General features: G+C 37.5%; 1 protein-coding gene across 1 annotated transcript in view; it reads left to right on the forward strand.

The window, feature by feature from the left end:
* The window catches only part of LOC143343018 (protein cortex), a 202,418-nt gene extending 183,566 nt beyond the window's left edge, over nucleotides 1-18,852 (forward strand). The window contains exons 2-8 of the mRNA XM_076767486.1: nucleotides 10,910-11,098; nucleotides 14,326-14,599; nucleotides 16,300-16,452; nucleotides 16,694-16,856; nucleotides 17,132-17,339; nucleotides 17,591-17,909; nucleotides 18,576-18,852. Coding sequence (XP_076623601.1) covers nucleotides 10,910-11,098; nucleotides 14,326-14,599; nucleotides 16,300-16,452; nucleotides 16,694-16,856; nucleotides 17,132-17,339; nucleotides 17,591-17,909; nucleotides 18,576-18,733 — 1,464 coding nt within the window. The 3' untranslated portion in view covers nucleotides 18,734-18,852. The remainder of the gene's footprint in view (nucleotides 1-10,909; nucleotides 11,099-14,325; nucleotides 14,600-16,299; nucleotides 16,453-16,693; nucleotides 16,857-17,131; nucleotides 17,340-17,590; nucleotides 17,910-18,575) is intronic.
* The last annotated feature ends 291 nt before the right edge of the window (nucleotides 18,853-19,143 follow it).

The following is a 19,143-nucleotide window of genomic DNA, read 5'->3' on the forward strand; positions in this document are numbered from 1 at the left end:
TGCTTAGCTGCTACTCTCGCAACCCCCTCCTTACATCACTCGTGGAGGAGATCGCCCCCCTTTCGATCGCGTTGCCCCCTCGTGTTGCGAATCTCTTCTTTTCGTTTGACTGCCGAGTTGGCTGTGGTCAGGACACAGAACTGGACGTGGGAATTCGGCCAAACCGCGCTCTGGCCCATTTAACCCCCCCTCCCGAACGAAGAAAATTTATTTGTTTCGTTTCAGGGACTATTCCAACGTGAAGCGCGCTCATTCTCGAAGAATTTTTTTATGCACATTTTAGCGATATTTGAAAATTTTTTGGCGGCACTGCATAGTCTCAAACATAGTCGCTTTTGAGAAAGGTCGTCCACTATTCTGGCAATTTTGTTTGGAATGAAAACACGTGAAAATAGTCGATAATTAATACCAATTTTGTACTGAATGTGACACCGTTCTAATAAACATAGTTTCGAGAAAAGCGCTTTTAAAGTTTCGTATCTCTGTAACGATGATGTTGACCATCGCGTTCTTTATATACTCATAACTTAACGATAATTTTAGGAGTTTAGGCATAAAGTTTTACAGATATATTTTTCAAATTATATCCTTTATGAAAATACAAAAACAAAGAACTCGATTTTTTCAGAGATTCACACTAGAATACTCCCTCAACGTTACGTGGACTCATTTCGTATAGAAGAAACTAAATACAGAAATTTCGTATAAATTATGTAGGTATTGTTATCGATACTAAAGAATCCATATACCCCTTTAATTAAATATAGAGAGATAAGAAAAGTTTCTTATTATCATGTTCCACCAAAGTCCTAAACACATCTAATACTACCGTAAAATAGAACGATAAGAAACATAGGATCTGAGTTGAAAAACTCTCGATTTCCCTTCTTAAATTCTCGTTTCTGAATGATTGGAATTGCCAATCCATGGCGAGCTCGCGGCAACGGAGCGAATTCATTGTGAAAGATTTCCACGGAATGCGTATTTGTTTCTTAAGCATTCTTGCCTCGAAACGTTTGCATAACCGTGCGTCGTTACGCGAATAGTTAACTGCTGCAAAATTGCCACGATCTGCAGTATCTAGTTTCATTGGGCCTCGCAGAGCTCGCACCTTAAGAATCGCTGGAACATTTTTTACCATACCTGGATATAACCAAGAAACCATATTATAATTCAATTTACTCGATGCTTGTCCATTCTCTTCGATTCTGTTCAAATTTTCATCCTTTCGATCGTTGCTCGAGAATTCACCCAAGAATCTCTCGAGGCTCGATTCGATGTAGGTGAATTCTCCACCCGTAGGATCGTAATATTCCGAGTTTTCGCGTTGCTTACCATTTCTTGTATCTTTCGAAGAGATCTTCCACCGTTCGAACATGTCGCACGGAGTAGAAGCAATCCTCCTCTTTCGTTGTACTCCCTGATGCAATACGACGATCGTACTGAGGCTGCCAAGCCAGGTTGCCCCCTTCTTCCGTTGCTTTCCCTGCTGCCAATCGCATCCTGGATCCCCCCTGCGAACCTGATGGCCCACCTGGGCCCAACCTCTTCGCGTTCAACGGGAGCCAATCGTCGTGTCTAACGTACGATCTAATGTCTCGGTTGTAACCGGTGTCGAAAGTGGAGGGAGATCGATGTTGTTCTTGTATTGTGTCACACACACGCTCCGTCGTGGCTAGACTAGATTGCCCATGGCCTAAGTCGGAGAAACTACCACGTTGATGCTTTGACTATCGCGCAATTTCGGTCTCAAATCAAACTTCTCCAACGAGTTACACCAGTTCGATCGAATCTTACACTCGGGCCGTTCGAATCAATCTGTATCGAACGCCTTAAAACGTCACCGTACAGGTGCATCGAAAATGACATCCAGAGACTCCATTTTGCGTTGGACTTTAAAGAACAATTTAGTTGTGCAAATTCCAGAACGTCGAACTGGACTAAACTACTTTAAATTCAGGTCATTCGAATCAGTCTGTAACAAACGCTTTAAAATATCACTATACAGGTGCATCGAGGAATTCCACACATTTTGTGTTGGAATTTAAAGAACAATTTAAGAAACATGAAAATCAGTAGCCGTACGTTGAGCATCGTCCTAACGTTTGTTTCTTTATATTAACCGTAGGTTTGATTCCGTTGGAAAATTTTAGGCTATCTTTAGCAACGATTGTATACTAACACTTTGAAATCCACCTAGCGTGGGAAATGATTTGAACCGTTTGACTTCGTTTGTTGGCAAATTTCGCGCGTTCTACTATTCCGATTCACTCTTAGGTGAACTATTGTCTTGTTATCGCGAACAACGATCGACGATCCAGTAAGGCGAGCCCTCGTTAAGATCGGTGACCATGTAATTACCTGAAACGTTAATTGATCTGCGGAGGTTGTGACACAAGGGCCCGACAAACCCAGCCACAAACAACTGATACTTTGTTTCGCTGCTGGTTGACCCAGTTGCCACAAGAATGCCATCGTAAAACGATAAAAATGATGACTTTGATCGTTAGAAGTATGAAAACATAAATGTCGTTACGGTTCACTTGGTGATATATTACACCTACGCCTGCGTATGTGGCTCTAATAAGCATTTAGCCGTTTCCTTAGAATTTTACGATACGATCAGCATAATTTGTCGCACGTAGGCACGACCGTTCCGATACAGACAGCACTAATTCATTAGCCACCGTTTCTTTTCAACCGATTTTTCCATCCACGCCCGCTGTGCGTGAACTCAATATCTGTATTACAGGCCAATATTCTGATTCGCGAGCGGAACAACCTGTTCCTACGAACGTGCTACCGATATCGACGGCCGTACGTGCGATTTGTTTTTTCAAGTTTTAGATTAATCACGTCCATACGTCTTCTACTCGTCCCTCTGATGCGACAGAACCGAATAATATTACAGATAAGTATCTGGAAATTAGAGAACGTTGCTTTTAAAGCGTGGAAAGTAGGGCTGGAAAATATTTCGAGTTAGAAATCCTTTAGAATTTAATGATATTTTAAACGAGAAACAACATTTTTGGAAATTTTTATTTTTATTTTTAGACCTGTGATGATCTGAAAAAGCGTTAAGCCCTAATCCAGACATAACCCAGACTCATAGAAATTTATGTATTTATAAATCGCTTATTTTAAGGTTTTCCAAGCAAAGATAAACAGCGTAAACGTTTTAAAGGATTAATTTTATTATGTAAACAATAAAAACTGGAAAGGTTTTATAAAGTAACCATTTGCATAGTTCGGTGATAATTAGAAAAAGAAAGATAGAAAGCAGACGATATGCTATAAAAATGAAAACTGTAATTACCAAATGCAAAACTGTTGACATGCACGCTGACAGTGCATCGTACGCGTACGCGTTTTTTTTAATTCGTTCGTCGGGGAAAAAACATTTAGCGGAGGCAACGAATCGCAGAGTCGGCATCTTTGATATTTAGATCAGAGATTTCCGCTTCGCGTGTACGACTGCACCTGTGTATGTAACCGTCGATGCATATGCAGAGTGTTTGACGTTCCGGAATGAAGAGTACAACATGCGCGAGCTACGTTTATGCCATTAATTTGTTTCTCCTGTATACGCGATACCGGCGCGGTTGAATTATTCATAAATACGCAACAGCCATTTTCTGACAGGATCAAAGTAAACATTGCCCCCAAACACGATTTTCCCAAACTCTCGTCCCTCGAAATTGTTTCCTACTAAATGAATTGCTAATAAATATAGAGAAAATATATTTTTCTGCTACAACTTATCCTTCTTAAACTCATTTTTCAATGTACGATTTAAACAAATTCAAGTGAAATTCGCCATGAGAAATATAAAATTCGTCCGTTTACACCTTTCCAATGTTTTGAACCCTTTGCACTCCAATGACGACATTCGTAATATCTACCACAACTCGATTTAAGGTTCATATATAGGGTGTTCAGCCATTCCAGGGAAAAATTTTAATGGGAGATAAATTTCTAAAAAGTTATTAAAAAATTTCAAATCATTCTAAAACAATTATTTTTGGTTGCAGGAGTCAATCATAATCATTTTGGTGAACGACAAATTACCGTTTTACAGGCGGAACTTTGAACGTTAATAACTTTTTAACGAAACCTCAATCAACAAATTGGTATTCTTGATTTTCGTCTTATTTTCTCGTCTAGAATCTCCCATTAAAGTTTTCCCCAGGGGTGACTGAACACCGTGTATAATAACACAAACCTAATTAACGAAACAAATAAAGAAATTTTAAATTACAAATATTTTAAATTACAAAAAAGACAATTTTAATATTCTTTAAAATATGTCACAAAACTACATTCGAGAGTTATTTCTATTAAAATCAATTTTTGGAGTACAAAAGCTTAATAACTTGCGATGTTTGAGTAAGGAACTATTTACTTTTCCTACTTTGGATTTTACTCCTTCGAACGATAAAAGAAAATATGGATGAAATATTCTTGTTCGTTTTGCCAGAGTGCAAATATTATGTTGTGTTTTAAAAAGAATTTAAAAGGACGGTGTTTGGTGGTATTTTGCTAATATCCCGGAATGAAAGGTGACTGGAGGAGCATGGAATAAAGGAAACAACGACCCTCGGAAGTCGGAACGCAGAAAAGGCTGTAGGATCCCGGGTGATGGCCTTTCCGTGTTCCGTCACGGAGGACATCAACTTTTTAAGAACCTTGCGTGGCTGTTGCTGTCCCTTCGTTCCTCGTTTCGCCATTGTGCGATCCTTTGGAACGACACGGTGCAACCCCTTCTCGAGGAGGACCCCCTGCGAGGTTGACCCAGTGGAATCGAGCTGCAGGTGGTGCAGTGTACCTCGAGAAGGAAGAAAGGCGCCTGAAACAAGTTCGTGCATGCGACGCGTACGCGTCGCGACGCGATGCGGTGTGCGTGCACGATGTCATCTGCTAACCGGTTCCAGCTGATATTACGTAGGACCGTGGGAAGAGGAAGACGCTCAAAAGGACGAAGTGTTGTCCGAAACGGGCTAAAAAATCCAAGGAAAAGCCAGACAATAATTTCCCTCTCTGCATCTCTGGGCTTCTTCTGCGTTCCTCGACTTTTGATCCTCGGCTCGTATCAGCCGATAGTAGTTGACTTTAATCAACGATTCCACCAAGATATGCTACTTGCGTCTGTACCAGTTTAACTGGAATTTCGCTATCTTTCACTTGTCTTCTAGGTTGATAATGGTAATTGTACTTAGGGCACTGTCCACCTTGTATTTTATTACGTTCTTTCATAAACTGTTACGGTTTATCGCGAGTCTGGATTATTTTACTTGACACGAACGTTATTCAAGAAACTCGTAGTGCAGGGGTCTAGGAAACGGTGAAAACTAGGAAAGATAATCTGCTGTTGATTGTTTTGTTTCGACCCTTAACGGTTCAGGGATAATTGAAGTTTATTTACCCCTGGGTTCAAGCTATTCTTCGTAGGAAGAAAAATTATGGAGTAAATGTTTTTGTGTCGAGTATAGAACAAAAGACATTTATTTTTTAGTGATGGTTCATCGTCATATTTACAGAGTAATAATGAATTTGTAATAGTAAAAATTCGACCTAATAATTAAAAGTGCATTGAAGTATTGACACTATGGAATTAAAACAATTAATTTTCAAGTCAAAACATTGAATAAAATTCATGGATTTTAGGGAGGTTACGAAAATAAGTACTGAGACAAATTTTAAATTACGTAGTCTACAATTGTCCAAAAACAAAGCTTCGTTTACGTGGACAATTTGAGGGTTAACGTACATGCAATGACTACCAAGATGGCGTTTGAGAGGGTATTGCTGTCTAGACTGTTATTTTTTCAGCCTTTTTTGTGATATTTTTTTAAATGATAGGTAGGCTGTTTTGTACTGAAATTTTGCAGATATATTTTCTTGGGTTTTTAAAAGAATAAATTGACTCAGATCGATGTATGTGTTTTGCTCTTAAAGGTTTACGGCTCTCTGTGTTACAGGATTTGTAGTCTTATATACATACTTAACGAATATTCTAGAAATATGTATCTAGTACTAATTAGCATTCAATAAATACAAAATATTTATTCATCTTATAAACATGTACAGTATTTTTTTTATCAAAAAGGTCGAATAGGTGACAGTCTTGGCAATAGCCTCCTAATGGCGTTTAATTTTAATTTTTAACCGTTCCATCGAGGAACAATCGCGAATAAAGGGTGTCTTGGTGTAGTAAAAATGGGAAAGGAGGGGAAATATGGAAGGTGCGGATGAAGGATCGTGTCTTAAATGGATAAGCTAGTATTCCGGTCGGATTTTCCGCGCGAGTAGCGTGCAAGAGCCCCAACGTCCGGCGAAATCTCGGACGTTTAATCTCCGGGCGCCCTTTCCTTCTGGTGACCGTCTCCGTGTACAGCTTTATGCAAATGCCTGATGCGCGAGGGGGTTGCAGAGAGGAGGAGAGGACGGCTCTTATGCGACGCGCCGGGTCGCATTATGTGTACCTTTGGACAGAGATGGTGGTTACGTTTCTTCTCTCGCACTCCATAAATTACCGGGCGTACAACATTTAATGGCCCGATGGGTTCGCCGCGGCGCGCCGCGATGGGCCCAAGGCTCTCCTTTGCTTCCTTAACGTCATCGCGTGTTTAACGCCGCGGGGCACTCACGAGCGGAAAATACGCTCGACGACGACGCCAGCGACGACGACTTTATTTCATTCACCGACCCTTTGATAAGAGTCGCGCTCGACAGCATGCACAGCTTGATGAAAACGCTCCAACGAGACCATCGACGTCACCTTCGACTCTCGTTTCAATAACCAGAGTGTCTTTCCCATATTTCGTTAATCCTTTATGGGCTCATGTAACTTTCAGGTCGCATGATAATACATTTTCAGACAAAATGATAGCACACGCGTGCTATCTTCATTTTCTTGTGTTAGCGTGACAATTTTTAGTGATATATAAAACGTATCTTCTACAAATATGTAGACATAACATAGGTTGACGTTATTTCAATGAGGTTTCCTAGTTAGGAGAGAAAGACATAATCCGACACAGACAAGATGATTGCACCTTTCAGAGTTATATATTTCATATAACAAAGGTATACTTTATATAACAATATACAGGGCGTTCGGCCACCCCTGGGAAAAATTTTAATGGGCGATTCTAGAGGCCAAAATAAGACGAAAATCAAGGATACTAATTTGTTGATTGAGGCTTTGTTAAAAAGTTATAGAAACATTTCCGACCACACAGTATATTTTCGGTAAAGAATTTTTTTCTCAAAAGTGCGTAGGAATTCGGGGGTATGTGTATTCACCAAAAGTGATTGCAATTGACCCTCGCAACTGAAAATAATTTTTTTAGAACGATTTGAAATTTTTTAATTTCGTTAAAAAATTTTAGCATCTACTCGAATGTTTATTCACTAAAAAATACACCTTTGTGTCTGTATCGTAGTTATTCTCGGCATATCGGTGGAAGAGAGAAGGTTTTCGAAGATGTAGAATTGGAGGCATTACTTGATCACGACTCGTGTCAAACTTAAGAAGAATTGGTACGATCATTGGGAGTGACTCAACAAGCTATTACAAGACGCCTCAAAGCCATTGGAATGATTCATTGAATGAAAATTGGATACCATAAGAGTTGAAGCCGAGAGATTTCGGGGAAAAACGGCGAAAGCAAAGCTCTACACCTAATATATAATGGCTCTGAGATAACCAATAACAATATTGATGACGGTTGACAGGAACCTGAAATATCAAAGTAAATGCAAGTTTATATTTAAGAAAAACATTTGGCCCATACAGGATTAAAACAAAACTACTTTCAACCAAAGATAATTCTTATATCTTAGAAATTCACTTGATCGTCGACAAGTTTGACTTTCATTCCTTTACATTTGCAACTCGTAATAGAACATATTGAACATTGTGGCTAGTATAATTTGGATTGTTAATTCCGTGGAAAGATGTCTCGTTATTGTTTTCCTCTTCAAAATTATTACCGCCATATAATATTTACAGCCGATATTTTGAGCCTACGCCAATGTCGTCGTGACTCTATCCGTACTATGTCTCGATACGTTTACGAATTGTAGTGTAGTGTGCGGAGCAAAGGCGGCGCTATTACGGTGCAGCCAATCAGTCTGCTTAGCCAGCAAGTCATCTCCGCGCAGTACAGTCGATTCTAACGATGAGTTATCTTCTTTTATGTCCGAGTAAATCAATCGTCGAGCGCCCACGGTAACTTGTCCGGTGAACCTGCTCGTAAAACGCGCGTTGAGTGTTTCTGTTTGTTTACCAAGAAAATTTCTATTCGAGTAATTAAAAGGTTTGTTCGCACGAAAATCGAATCAGCGTTGATCTACGATTTTACGACGTAGCGTTTTCATCGTTATCAATATTGGTTCGATCGGAATCGTTTCAGGCATCAGCCATAATTTGTGTAATTGCGAATGGATCTATTGCAGCTGTGAAATCGTGTAAAAGGATGGTCAGGTGCACGCTTTGCTCCTGGATAATTGCTCGATGAAACTTATTGCGCATTTTCTTAGTCTCCAAGCGTTGTTAACGTCTACTGGTTTAGATGGCTGAGGCTCAAATCGTGTCCCACGAACGCTTCCGATATTTTCAGTCCTCAGCAACGTGACGCCAATAAATCGAGCCACCTAACGTCCCATTTGCATGAAGCTAAGCTCTAAAAATACCAAGCAGCTGCCTTAGAATGCGCGATAGAAAATTCTGTAAGATTTTCCCACAGGCGTCGGAAACACAGAGGACCCCCAGCGAAGATGACCGGCCACTGTTGAAGTTTTGTCTAGACCACGTTACTAAACCTGTCTGACCAATATTTACGCTGGAATCTCCTGTTGCAAGGTGCTGAAGGGGTTGCTACACGCAGGATTCCTTCGAACTCGAGATCTGTACACGACCCTTCTCCCATTATACTTACCCTTCACACTCGTACAAACGATGTATTTCGCCTGACAAAATATTTATAAAATACAAATTTTTTAATTTCGATCGACCATGTTTCCAATATGCACGTTGCAAAGGAATTATTGGGTTTCATATTTGTTATTCGATGTTAGGTGATATTTGTTTAATTCGAACAAAATTTAGTGGGGATATTCAAAGCTACTGGTTCGATTGCAGTACTTATTTAAATGAAGTATTGTTAGATAACGTAGTCCAAAGTATACAGAACAATAAAAATTAACAAAATTAGCAATTTGCTTCTTGTCGATTCAAATAGTTTGAAATTTAATTTCGCTTCGTCGATATTTTTGATATTTTTGATGCATGCGATTTAATAAAAAGTATTTATATATAACAACTTTGTTTTTAGACTATTGAAAATTTCGTAATATAGTGGTCATGCTATATCCTGCTTCCCTCATTTTTTCTTATGAAAACTAAAATTGCCGTTCTTATTTTTACAATTTTTTAAAGATTCCCAACCCTTATGCAGATTAATTTTCTTCGACGTGTCTTGAAAATTACATTTTATAATTCCTTCGTATGAAATTGAAACCTCCATTTGTAGACGCAACAGTCAATCTCGTCAACTATTAAAACAAGAATCTAATTTTGTATTTTTCCTATACTAACATTGGTTAATATTAATTTTCTTTGACTTTATCTTGAGAATTCCATTTGTCAATCCCTCCGTGTGAAATTGCACCCCCTATTTGTAAACGCTATAGTCAAGCTCATCAACTATTAAAACAAGAATCTAATTTTGTATTTTTCCTATACTAACATTGGTTAATATTAATTTTCTTTGACTTTATCTTGAGAATTCCATTTGTCAATCCCTCCGTGTGAAATTGCACCCCCTATTTGTAAACGCTATAGTCAAGCTCATCAACTATTGAAACAAGAATCTAATTTTGTATTTTTTTTTTGTACCAACATGGTTAATGTTTTTTTAAATTACCAATTTCGCCGTTGGGTTGGAACGAGGGGTGTTTATCGATTCGGAGAGCTAGTTGAAATTTACCGGAGCTTCTCCGGGGAGGAAAAAAGGCGACTGCACGTTACCAATTATAGGAACGGTCCTCGCAAGAAACGGAATGACGTAGAACCAGGAGCAAAGAGCAATAAATCGCGATACGGACGATTTAAATGGACGATCGTTCACCGTTACGGCCGAGAGAACGGCCTCGAGGGAACGCCATCGTAACTCGGAATTAGGATGCCACCTTTCTGCTTTCCCGTTTAAAGTATCGTCCCGGAAATCCAGGCAGAAGCGCGTTGCTTGTGGCCGTTCGTGCAGCAGAAGAAGGGCCCAGGCGTATTTATAGGAATTTCTCGCGATAAGACTCGAACGCCACGGTGCACCGAGACTAATAAATACAGGTTTGCACGTTCGAAAATCCAAGTCCGGATTCTGGAAGTTATAATCCTCATATTTCATTAGCGTCATATTTAATTCTAGCAACGATGTCTTTAATGTCGTTTTAATTTTCGACGAAATGGTAACTTGTTCGTCTCTTTCTTGTCGAAACAATCGGATACATATTTTTTTTCGAAATAATTATTCGTACCAAAAACAATAGAAAATAAAATCCACTTTAATTGTAGCCCAAGTCACCTAATGTAAATACTCTAAATTGTATGGGAGATTATTTCAAAACTGGCCCCTTTGTTGTCCAATTTTCTAAATTCACAACGGCATTAGGATTTGGACAGTCGAGGTTATCTTAATGCTCAAAAACTATTTATTGACAGAAAAGACAGAAATTGTCGATGAACTATTCGATAACTATATAAGTGAATGAATAACAGAGGTTCTTATAAACGTGTACACAATGTGCAATAGTTGAAATTTTGCGTGGCTCCAAACGCTATTCGAATTTTTATTTTACGCTTCGCAACATTTTTCACTAATTGAAACGTTGTTTTTATATTTTTCAGAAAGACGCAAAGTTACCAGCCGCCACTTACCGTCCCGTCTTTACGCGTATTGCCAGAAAAAAGAATTACTCGGAAGACAGATTCATAGTGCAAAGAGGCAAATACAACTTCGATGCGGCGAACTACAATCTTACGAAAAAGCGTCCACACGACTCAGAAAAGGAGAACGAGCTCGATGTGTTTGACCAGGTATGATTAATATTCTTCGTGAGTAAATTACTTTCAAATTAGTTACTTTTTACACAGCCACGTTGGATTATTTCGAGATTTTCTAGCACGGTTCCTTCATATTTTACGAGTTCAGTTGGCCAACATTCGCAGTCGAACGTTTCATTTTAATTATCTCTTTCGATAATTTATCGAAACAAAACGTCGTAAATACATTTTACTGCGACTAGGTGGTTTGAAAGAAGGCTTAAGCGGTTCTTTGAGATTTTTAATCAGTTTAATTTGGCTATATTCCTATTTGAACAGTCCATTATTTTAACCAGAATACTAATTTCTACGAATTCTATTAAACTATTGATTTACGAGTCGACAGTCGTTGAAAGTACATATTAAGAAATGTTTAATCGCGCGTCAAAAGTTCCTGAACGGTAGTTGGAACAACGTGCATGCGTCAAGCGTCGAATTAGCATAAAGGCCGTCCGGATGTGGGCATGATCTCGTTCGTGTTTATCGATGGGAGTATGTAATCTTCGATAATCGATAGAGATAAGATCGAAATCATGGCGGGGAAATAACTCGCCTTGCGGAAATTACTGTTCTCAGACGTCGGGAAAATAGTCCGGAAAAAAGAACTTCTGTTCTGGAAACATCGCATCAAATCACCTCTCCCATTCTACATGAATTCCAGAACTATAGAATAACGTGTAATTGGCCCGGCTCGATGGTCGATTGGAAGTTCGAAATTACTATCGATACCTAATAAAGTTGTTCCTATGACTTTCCGTGGGCTGATACTTTGTTAATAAACATTTATCTCCTTTATGCAAACGAGAATCTTCCAAGTTTTTGCCAATTCGTGAGATTCATCCGAAAAAAATATCATTCGTTGTATTAATCGTTATAAATAGATGCACACACGGATGTATAATGTGTCAAGTTGTATAGTACGTCCCAAGATAATTATTTTACTGTTGCAATATGGAAATAGATTCGAATCTCTATTTGTTATTCTTATAAGTTCATATTTTCTGGTAAGCTTTACTTTGGCGTTATTCGTACCATAAACCTTGCTCCATAAATCTGAAACTATGCTTTCGTTATCTATACGGTTCTGAAATTACCATTTTCCTTAAACAAAGCGAAACTAATTAGTTCCTTCCATTCATGCACTGTGAAAACAAATATGTAAAGAAACTCTTTTAATTGGATCATTGATATTCGTTTCTCATAATCGATGCACCTTGGCTGCGTTCTGGTGCCATCGTGACAAAGAGAAAGTTGAGAAAAAAACGAAGAAGAATCGTAATTAAACGCGAATCTGAAAATCATCGGTAGGTGTTCTCAGGATATATTAATTTCCTGCGTATAACGTTCACCATTACTATAATATCTAACGGGGATATAGTAACATCGTTCGCGTTTCCTTCGCCTTTCGTCCTTTTTTTGCGCCTGTCCTCGTAGGCGAGCCTGTTACGCTACCTCATTGCTTGACATCCGACAAGCACGGTTTATTTTACTCTTATTTACCGATATTGGAATCTCAACTTTGAAATAATTTCAACTTTTTACGTGTACGAAGATTCGAATCGTTTCGAAGCTTGGAGCTTGATAGTCTCGAGCATCGACTAGAGAACTGGATAAATACCAATTGGGTACCCTAAACACGGTGCAACAGTACTTTAATTGCCTAACTGGCAAGATATTTATACTTAATAAATGCTGAATTCGAAATAAGAATTCCTTTCATTGCAAAAGTGCTCCTGAAAAAAGTATTTATTTAAATGCTGGTTAGTAACGACGCGGACACCCTGTAAGATAGAATAAAGTAGAAGAAAAATGAAATAAATTAGAAACGAAGTTTGTTAAAAATTAAATTTATTTCTTGCAATTTTTGTCGTGGAACAAATTTGTAGTTTAATTTAATATAAACACAGGTTGATCACGATCGTCCTAATAGATCGTTACGAATAGTTTCATTGATGTACAACGTTCCGTGACGCGATTTACAACCATAATTGCGTAACACGGCTTGCTTTCATGGCAAAACTGGACGAGGAAATCGACGAGTTCGTTAAACGAATCACAGGATCACGAGAATCATAGATTTACAGTTATTCCTCCTCTCAAGATAAAATTTTAATGGTGGAACTATTGATAAAGATATCGATTATATCGGAATGTTATCCATAATTCGATATATCGATGGCACCGACGAGATATCGATCAAATCGATATCGTCGAGGCAAAAGCAAGAAAGGAATCGAAACGATCGCGTGGCGTTCGAGAAATTGCATCATTTTCATCACCGCGCACCAGAGGTGAAACTATCGATACAGATATCGATTATATCGGATTATCGTAAGAAATAATCGTTAAAGCAGTAAAGAGTCGAGGAATTAAAATCGAATGTTATTATAAGATAAATTTATTAGATTATACGATAAGTCCGAAATATTGCCAATTTCATATAGAAATTACTTTAATCGAAAATATATGTATCACTTGGTTATCTTCTACTATCTTTCGGTCAATTTAAATATTACTTTGTTTGATAAAAAATCCAAACCCGAGTATATTTATTTATCCGGTGTTTTCGAACGATTCTCACGTAAATCTTTACAGCTTTAAAGCTTACTAATTTGTTCACAATCTGCACAAGTATAGGTGTAAATTATTTTTAAAACTTCGAAGTAAAATATGCCGCGTTACTGACACTTGTTCGCCTTGAGAATTTAACTCTGTTGTTTATTTTATTAATCTGGTTATTTCACGCATAATCTGTATTAAATCCCGTTATTGTTAAGCGCTATTATTATATATCGCGTCATTGAGCCTTCTTCATCGATGAATATGTTACAAACGATCGTTGCGATGAGCAACGATGTCGATCGTTAGCGGTTCCAATTTTTCGCGTTTAAGCACCTAATCGATCGAACGTAATTACCGCAGGAGCGATAAATCTATTTCTAATTAAGCCCGTGACGTCTTGAGAAAATGAAGAAGAATCGAGAACTAGTTATCTCTGACGTACCACAAAACTCGTGTTTGCATTTCGCCTCTTCCTGGAGAAGATGCAAACTATGCATAAGAACAATGTTTTTCTTTTTGCAAAATAACGATTCTGCATTAACGAAACATTCTTCATTCACTTTTACCAGTAGTGTAACCAAGATATTGCCTTATTTTATCGTTTCTATCGAGAAGTTTTGCTCGAAATTAATTATGCGAAATTGTGATGAACGCTACAGATGGACTCTCTGCCAGAAAAATGGCGACAGAATAACATGCACCGATTAATGGTGAAGGAAAACGTTATACCAGGTCTGAGACAGAAAGGAGTGATGCGTGGAAACCAAGTATCTCCGGAAAACAAGTTAAACGGAAACTTGACAGGCCTACCTAAAGACTTGTGGAACGAGGAATGCATCGCAGACGGAATGTGGAAAGCGAAGCCACGAAAGAGGCCAGGAATACACGTTATAGACTCCATATTAGATGTATCTGGAATGGCGAGATCGCTACGTAAGAATTCAAATAAACATTTAAAACATTTCTATAAATTTCGTTTCAACGCGTCCATTTAAGAAGCTCAAATAAGACATTCTGGTCCAACTTTCGACCGTACTTTTCAATTCGTAAAGAATTTATTTACTTTTCCGTTTATTCTAAAAAGGATTTAGTTTAACAGAAGCAATGCTCGAAGAGTGAACTATCGAAATTCGATCTTTCTCGTACAAAGTTAAATTTCAATATTGAATAATACAAATAAACATTTAGAACATTTCTATAAACTTCGTTTCAACGCGTCCATTTAAGATGCTCAAGTAAGACATTCTGGTCCAACTTTCGACCGTACTTTTCAATTCGTAAAGAATTTATTTACTTTTCCGTTTATTCTAAAAAGGATTTAGTTTAACAGAAGCAATGCTCGAAAAGTGAACTATCGAAATTCGATCTTTCTCGTACAAAGTTAAATTTCAATATTGAATAATTCAAATAAACATTTAGAACATTTTTATAAATTTCGTTTCAACGCGTCCATTTAAGAAGCTCAAATAAGACATTCTGGTCCAACTTTCGACCGTACTTTTCAATTCGTAAAGAATTTATTTACTTTTCCGTTTATTCTAAAAAGGATTTAGTTTAACAGAAGCAATGCTCGAAAAGTGAACTATCGAAATTCGATCTTTCTCGTACAAAGTTAAATTTCAATATTGAATAATTCAAATAAATATTTAGAACATTTCTATAAACTTCGTTTCAACGCGTCCATTTAAGATGCTCAAGTAAAACATTCTAGTCCAACTTTCGACCGTACTTTTCAATTCGTAAAGAATTTATTTACTTTTCCGTTTATTCTAAAAAGGATTTAGTTTAACAGAAGCAATGCTCGAAAAGTGAACTATCGAAATTCGATCTTTCTCGTACAAAGTTAAATTTCAATATTGAATAATTCAAATAAACATTTAGAACATTTTTATAAACTTCGTTTCAACGCGTCCATTTAAGATGCTCAAGTAAAACATTCTAGTCCAACTTTCGACCGTACTTTTCAATTCGTAAAGAATTTATTTACTTTTCCGTTTATTCTAAAAAGGATTTAGTTTAACAGAAGCAATGCTCGAAAAGTGAACTATCGAAATTCGATCTTTCTCGTACAAAGTTAAATTTCAATATTGAATAATTCAAATAAATATTTAGAACATTTCTATAAACTTCGTTTCAACGCGTCCATTTAAGATGCTCAAGTAAAACATTCTAGTCCAACTTTCGACCGTACTTTTCAATTCGTAAAGAATTTATTTACTTTTCCGTTTATTCTAAAAAGGATTTAGTTTAACAGAAGCAATGCTCGAAAAGTGAACTATCGAAATTTGATCTTTCTCGTACAAAGTTAAATTTCAATATTGAATAATTCAAATAAACATTTAGAACATTTCTATAAACTTCGTTTCAACGCGTCCATTTAAGATGCTCAAGTAAAACATTCTAGTCCAACTTTCGACCGTACTTTTCAATTCGTAAAGAATTTATTTACTTTTCCGTTTATTCTAAATAAGGATTTAGTTTAACAAAAGCAATGCTCGAAAAGTAAACTATCGAAATTCGATCTTTCTCGTACAAAGTTAAATTTCGATATTGAATATTGGAATGTAAAATAAAAATATGGGAAGGAATGCTGAACCTGGCGCGAACCATCGAATTTTTCTTTGTTTCTCCAGAATCTAATTACAATTTTATGGATTGGAGCTCGAAAGACGTGATCGCGACGGCTTCTAGGAACTCGATAGTTCTCCTCTACACATCCGAAGAGATGAGATGTCTGGAAAACGTGAAATCGAGCAACCTCTGCGCACTGAAATGGAGTAACGATGGTTCGTTCGTGCATATATAATTATATTAAAAGCTAGAAGTAATTGCATTAAATTTTTACTTCATAACTTATTGTCAGATATTCTTTGACAAGTATCAAAATAGATATAATCTTAGACAAGTAACATGTAAGTGCAATAGTTTAAATTCTATTCTAAATTCAATACGTCGCAACCGTCATCGGTCTATATTATTCACAATATAAATAATAATTGAAACGAAGATGCAAATGTATTTTGACAGGTGACAAGCTAGCCATATGCACGCTGTCGTCTTCCACAAAAGTGTTCTGCTTACGGACGAAAACGATAACATGGAGCAAGAAGTGCTTCTGCGTGAACGAAATGAACACACAGTGTTACGCCCGTTGTGTCTGCTGGTCGAAAAACGACCAACACGTTGTCGTGTAAGTATTTATTTAGGCGCAATTTCAGTCTAACAAACGTACACTAATGATTCTTAAAATGAACCCCATACGAGATAAGTTGAACATTTCCATCTCTCCCAACGAACCATGTTCATTTTAAGAATCATTACCGTACTACTGTACTGTTTGCCACTCAGATGCACTTCTGTTGAAGTTTTCAAAAATTTCAAAAACAATCTATCTCCTTTCCAAAGTTGGAAGATCAAATTGCACGGCGATAAGGTCGCTTCTGAAAAGTGTGTCTTGTTTTGCAGAGGCTGCAACGGCCTAATCTCGATATATTTGACGACAAGTGGCGAGCTTGTCAACTCGACAATTGCGCACACCTCGCCAATATTGAAGCTCAGCTTTTCGAGCAACTATCGATACCTCGTGTCGTCCGCTATGGATTCGACCGTTCGCCTTATTGTTTGGCCAGACGTGCTAGTGTGTTTCGACCTAACGTATTACGAACCAGTAAAAGTAAGTTTCCTTTTAACAGGAATATCAACCTCCGATTTTCACCTGAAAATGTAAATTGCTTGCAAACCGGGATATAAAGAAATTATTTTAGAATATAAAAATATCGATAGTTTTGGAAATTGTAAATTTCCACATCGTTGGGTCGTTGTTGAATATAATTTCAGGCGTTGATCGAAGATATTGACGGGTGATTGTAAAAGTGGGAGAGTACGTGTATCGTTGAGACGCGATTATGATTAATATGATTTCAGGCAATGGTCTGGCACCCGCACGAAAACGACTTATTGTGCATAGGTGGTGGCTTGGGCGACGCTTCGCTGTCACTGTGGAACGTGAACAAGTTGGATTGTCAGAGTTATCGTGTCGTTGAATTTTTCGGTGCGGTGGAGAACTTGGCTTGGAATAAGCTTAGCAGCGAACTGGTCGTTCAATGGTCGTACTGGGAGGAACATAAACAATATACCATCATGCCGGTTCTCGCGAGCCTTGATCGCTTTGTGGATGCGGTGCCGGTGGAAAAGGATTTGCCAATCAAGTCCATCATGTGGAACTCCGACCACACGCAATTAGGTATGTGAGAATCTTGTTGTCGTTTGTCCTTGCTTGGATGTTGAAAAATTCTCGCTGTTGTGACGTGAGGAAGAGCAAGGGTTGTGGGGGAGGGGGGGGGGGGGAGTAATTAGGGATCAAGGAGAATCCAATAGGTTCCACTGACATCTGCCTAATTTTTCTGTTTATGGTGGAGGTGTCGAAATATTATGCAAAGACTCGAATGTTTAGAGTAAAATTTATTATTTTCACTCGATCGTAGTGTTAGTATTTAACAATGAAGTTTGTTCGGACAAGATTTGGATAAGCTTGGACGAAGAATATTTTTAAAAGGGAGTGGTCAGATTGAAAAGTAAAAAAATATGGTAAACGTTTAAAGAATTAATTTCATGTACGTTTTATTTGACAAATGAAAACTATCCTTGTAATGTAAACTTTTTGAAGCTATACTATGCAATAGATGAAACATTTTGTAAATTGTTTTCGTTCTGTGCACTAACTAATTTAGTATTAGTGGTCCTTAATCGTCACGTTGTTATTCACTGTAGTTGATTTACATTTGTATCTGTTGACGTGATCCTATAAGTTCCTATAAGTTCCTTAAAGTTTTGTGGTCCTCTGTCGCTTGTGGATTGGAATACTTTAATATATTAATTATGTCGACGAGTATTTTTTTTTTTTTTTTAGCGACTTATAATAACGAGTTCTTTTCGACTTGGAATTTCTTCGGTGACCAATTTCAGCATCAGCGAAAAAAGCGTCAAAAGCAACGCGATTATAGGGAAGTAAATGAAAAATCAAAAAATAGTGATTCCAAAGGATTCAATCACTTTACCATACGATAGGACCGTTGTTTATGAACAATGAATTTAATTCTTCTATTTTATTTATATTTATACTTTACATACACATGTTTCGGATCGATGTTTGTACCCTCTGGTGTTTATTTATTTTATTATGATTTCGCGGGACGAAAACAATTTGATACCAACATTGCGTTGTAAGAAACTCATTTTCCGAAATACATTAAATATTTTTTGTATCTCGCGTACGAAGTTTTCGTTCATTTATCGAGACCTTCCGTTTTCATTTCCTTATTTTACTTGCGAGGTAAATTACACAGATAACTAATTAATTAAAAAAAATAACGATTAGGAGTTAGAGTTTCTTTAAACTTCACTCTTGAAAAATTAAAACGAGTGTCGCTCGCTCGAAAAACTTAATATCGATTAGAAAAATGCAAATGACAACTTTT

The sequence above is a fragment of the Colletes latitarsis genome, chromosome 6 (assembly GCF_051014445.1).
Source record: "Colletes latitarsis isolate SP2378_abdomen chromosome 6, iyColLati1, whole genome shotgun sequence".
NCBI lineage: Eukaryota > Metazoa > Arthropoda > Insecta > Hymenoptera > Colletidae > Colletes > Colletes latitarsis.